At 35.0% G+C, this 4,575-nt stretch overlaps 1 protein-coding gene across 1 annotated transcript; it reads right to left on the bottom strand.

The window, feature by feature from the left end:
- Window positions 1–669: 669 nt before the first annotated feature.
- LOC131601358 (BAG family molecular chaperone regulator 4-like) lies at window positions 670–4,351 on the bottom strand. The gene is made up of 4 exons (XM_058873153.1): window positions 4,056–4,351; window positions 1,832–2,088; window positions 1,589–1,735; window positions 670–1,486 (listed from the first exon to the last, which is right to left on the bottom strand). The coding sequence occupies exons 1-4, from the start codon at window positions 4,234–4,236 to the stop codon at window positions 1,283–1,285; spliced, it is 789 nt and encodes a 262-aa protein (XP_058729136.1). The 5' UTR covers window positions 4,237–4,351; the 3' UTR covers window positions 670–1,282.
- Window positions 4,352–4,575: the final 224 nt, after the last annotated feature.

The following is a 4,575-nucleotide window of genomic DNA, read 5'->3' as shown; positions in this document are numbered from 1 at the left end:
ATATTTTGAACGACTTTAGACTCCATTTAAGATTGTTAGGCTGAATTCAAATGGGGACAATAGTCAGATATATCCCATTTCTCTACCACTACTCCATCAATCCTCTATTTATCTATCAGACTTTCTTAAAAATGAAATCTGTCAAACCTGCTTATTAAACTCTCATCAGACTTGAATCAAGTGTACTTACTTCCCATTGAAGCAAATCAACTAGATCATGACTTTCTATGAAATCTTTAAACTCACTCATTTCAGCCATATTCACTTGACTGCTTACCCACCTTCCTCTCTCCTCCACATAGTTCATAGTTGAAATGATATATTGGTTGAATGCTAAAGAAAAAGAAGCCAGAATCAACCATCTCTTTTTAATATTGTTAAAGACTTAGTTATTGTCCGTTTTTTACAATAGTGCGAATATAAACTAAAATTGTTACACTTTTTTATAGAAATTAAAAGTTGATTTTATATTTCTGAAGGATATTTTATAGCTTTATTCAAATACTAAATTAAGTGTTTATTCTGAAAGTTAGAACTTGGTTTTTAAACTTTCAAATTTTAAATTAAGTGTTTATTCTGCATGTTAGAACTTGGTTTCTGAACTTTCTAATAGCACAGCTAAATTAAATTTTATGTACAAAAAACAACAGCTTATCATTTTTTTTCTCTCTTTTTATTATTTGTTTGCAACACAATTACACATGTTTTTCTAGTTTTTATATAGCAAAGGTAGATATTAAATGAAACACATATTTACATGATGAAAGGGTACTATTTGTTAGCTTACATTGGCCATGCAATTTTGTTTGTAGGAATATACATATCACCTTCATCATATGTAATTATGTAAATTGACCTCACAGGTCTCTCAGCAGAGCCTGAACGGAACTTAGTCTCCACTACACTTATCTTCTCACCATACAATTGTCATACAACCAAGACAACCAATTCAAAACTACAAACGATGATGATGAGGATGATGATGATGTCCATGGCGAGGAACTAAGCATGGATACTCATCAAAAGCAAATGAAATTGCAGAGATGTAACCCTAAAATTTTGAGTGACAGATAGTTTGGTATAATGTAATTGGTGCAATTAAATTGTGATCCACATGTGTAAGTTTTTTTTTTAACCGACATGTATGTGTAAGTTAGATTCTATAAGTATTGTAAACATTAATTTGTATAAAAAGCTCTTTTTTTTCAACCTTGGACAAAGGATGAAAGCAATTATGGTATTGTACAGTCTTTATAATTTTATATTTCACAGCAATTATAAGCTAATCAAACCGCTCCCAATCTTGAGATACTTTTGTTGAAGATGGTGTTGTGGCTGAGGATGGCTCGTTCGAGTCTTCTGTTCCTGTATCAAAGGTTTCCCAATGAGTTGTTCCTGTGGCAGCACTACCACTTTGACTGGAAGGGTTGGAGCTTCTAGCCTTTAGAGAGTCTAACTTATCAACGAGGCCCTGCACACGGCGCACCTGTAGAAGTATAGAAAAGCTAGTGTTCAAAAGCAATATTTAAATCTCCACATTGCATCTTTGCAACAAAACCTAAAGCAATGTCAATGGTATAAAAACTACCTCAGCTTTTCTCTGTGACTTTGCTTCGCCTTCAGCCTCAATACCATCCAATTTCAGCAATTGTTTCATAAGCAACTCAGTCAACAAGAGAAATTCTTTCTCAGAAGCCTTGTTCCCTGCATTGATAGCCACTTCCAAGGCATCAACCTGAAAAATTACAATAATCGATATTATTATTTCCCAATTAATATGTTTATACTATGCATAGAATAGTTATATAATATATATCAAAAACATGCTTACCCTATTTGAGAGCTTGTCCACCTCAGCTCTGACCCCATTAATAGCTTCAATAGCTTTAGACATCTCATTGAGTTTTCGGGTTTCCTCAAGCTTCTTCTCTTTGCTAGCAGCGCGCTCCAAAAGCAAAATCTTTGACTTATCCTTCACACCTTCCATGTGCAATTTCTCCCTATCATCCTTTTCTATTCCTCTGAAGAAAATTCGTTGTTGTTCAGACTCTAAACCAGTTTTCTGTACAAGCAATTTTTTTAAATCTCCTGTTATTGAAAACACAAACAAGATAAACAAATATATCAATGACAAGATGCGACTTGGTTAAAGAATCAGTAACTTGTGTCTATAAGATCCAACTATTAAAACTAAAACAAAATAACAATGCAGAAGTTTTGTCCCTTTGAGCTATGATCCTCATACGAGACACTTCTCATAATCTCAATATACAATGTTTAAAAGTCACACTAATCTGGTAAATAACTTGAAAACTACAATTTAATGAGTCTAAAAGTCATGCACACTACTTAGGGAAAACCCCCAAATACTTTCCCTCTTTTTCTTCTATTTTGAAAAAGGGTCAGTGGCTCAGTGCTCTTCAGGCACAAAAACAGTTTATTGTGAAGTAACCTCCAACAATTATGTACAGGTGAAAGGAGCGTGAAAAGTATGATTAGGTTCACATAGTAACAAACCTACTCACATCATAAGTGCAGCAGAGCAACATATTTGGTTAGTTAAAATGAGTGGGATTGAAAGGAAAGGATGACGAGAGGAACAAGCAGGAAAGGGATGTGGGATTGTATTATAGGTGTTGCAATTGACCAGTGCTATCTTTTCCTCTTTTATATATAGAATGCTTAAATTAGCTTTGTGTATATTGGGAGTGAGGGAGAATCTATTTCTATGAATCTGTTTCTGTAATTGGGAGGATAAGTCTACTATGAAGTTATGTCTTTTAAGCTATATGGTCAATCCTGGATAGCGGCGTGGACAGGCCGACCCAAAAAATGAGATAGTGGAATATTGTATAGCGGGATGACCGTCATTTGATCATTTTTTGGACAAATTACATGAAAAATAATTATAAAGATATGAAAGATATGAAGCACAGAGAGAGAGAGATGAAAGATAAACTTGTGGTTTTTTTTGGCACCGTTGAAGTCCAGAAATGTCGGTGAAAGAAGATTAGGGTTAAGACTCAACTCAAAATTGATTGAAAAACACAAAATTTCCTTAACGTTTTAAATTTAAGGGGTAATTTCTTTTCATACGGGAAAAGGATAGTGCGACAGAAACCGCTCCGGACCGAGAGAACTGCTCTGCCTCTGCTACCCGCTATTTATTCTACAGCGGCTGCTACAGTGTTCTGCATCACTAAGGCTATTTGCACAGCGTCCGGTTTCCTCTCTGCTTCGCTATCGCGGGATAAAGCCGCTATTGACTACTCTGCTTTTAAGTGAGTAAGGGTGTATTGATGAAGAAATGGATAGCCCCACCACTTGGGACAATGTATATTATATTCTGATTCAATATCTAACGCTTCAAGGAAATGAAAACAATATCTAACCTTACGCTCTAGCTATGACAATTGGCAACAAATATCAATGTTTAAACATCCCAAACAAACCAAAAAACTATACTTCTATTCAAATACAACCAACTTCATAATAAGCAAAACTCAAACATCAAGCATTTTATCATTACCATTCAAATTCTCTTACTCTCTACCAATACCTTCTAAACACATATCACTAAATATTCCCATCATGATTTAAGCAATCAATTATTGTGAACCTACATTATCTCTAATATGGTTATTTCAGCAATTCGATCGCACTTCCTTCCCGGTTCAAGCGTTTTAAAACAAATGAATCATGACTTGGACTGAATATCTTACAGGTTTGATGTTTGGTTTTCAAAGCATTAAACTTATCCAATAAACCCTTTATTCCAATTTCCACCACAAATCCAACATTTCTAATCTAATATTTCAAGCACATAAACTCTGTTTTCTCACTCTTCTATTACAAGCTTACACACAAACATAACTTAAACATCAAAAAAATTTAACTTTTTTTAACAAACTTAAACAAATAGAAAACAAATTTAAAATTTGATATCGTCAATTCTAAACCATAAACCCTAAACTCTAAACACAGTGATAAAACGGAAATTAAAATTTGAAACATTCGAAGAGAATTTCGTGAATTGAAAGAGAAAACAAACTCACCGAAAGTTGATTGGGCTGGGAGATGGATCTGGTGAAGAGATGAACCGTAAGAAACATTGAGTTTGATTGTGGGCCCACCAACTCCGTCGCTGTCGGACATTGTGGCGGTTTTCGTGTCTGGCGAGATCTCAATGGGATGTGCCGGAGGCGAGGCGCCGGCGGTGTCTGAGACGGTGTTCATGAAGAGGCGGTTAGGTGAAACGCAAAGAAACAGTGCGTTTTGTGGAAAGGGAAAGAAGGGTCTTTTTTTGTTACCGTGTGTGTTTTTGATATAGTGGACCCAAATTGACTCGAGGGTCTGGTTGGTTTTCTAGAGAGAACGTTGATCCACGTCAGCAACTTTTCGGTCTTTTTAAGATGTACTATTCACTTATATGATCTCTTAAAAGTAATTTAATAACTGAAATTTCAACTTTAAAAATAAAACACATCAAAATCTTGCGAATTCAAAATTATATATATAGCCGTACAGCAATGCTATTTGTACATCAAAGTGTACATCTACACAGGATCTACGGAC

The sequence above is a fragment of the Vicia villosa genome, linkage group LG5, assembly GCF_029867415.1.
Source record: "Vicia villosa cultivar HV-30 ecotype Madison, WI linkage group LG5, Vvil1.0, whole genome shotgun sequence".
Lineage (NCBI taxonomy): Eukaryota > Viridiplantae > Streptophyta > Magnoliopsida > Fabales > Fabaceae > Vicia > Vicia villosa.
Note: the sequence above shows the minus strand (reverse complement) of the source record. Positions and strands in the feature narration are given on the sequence as shown.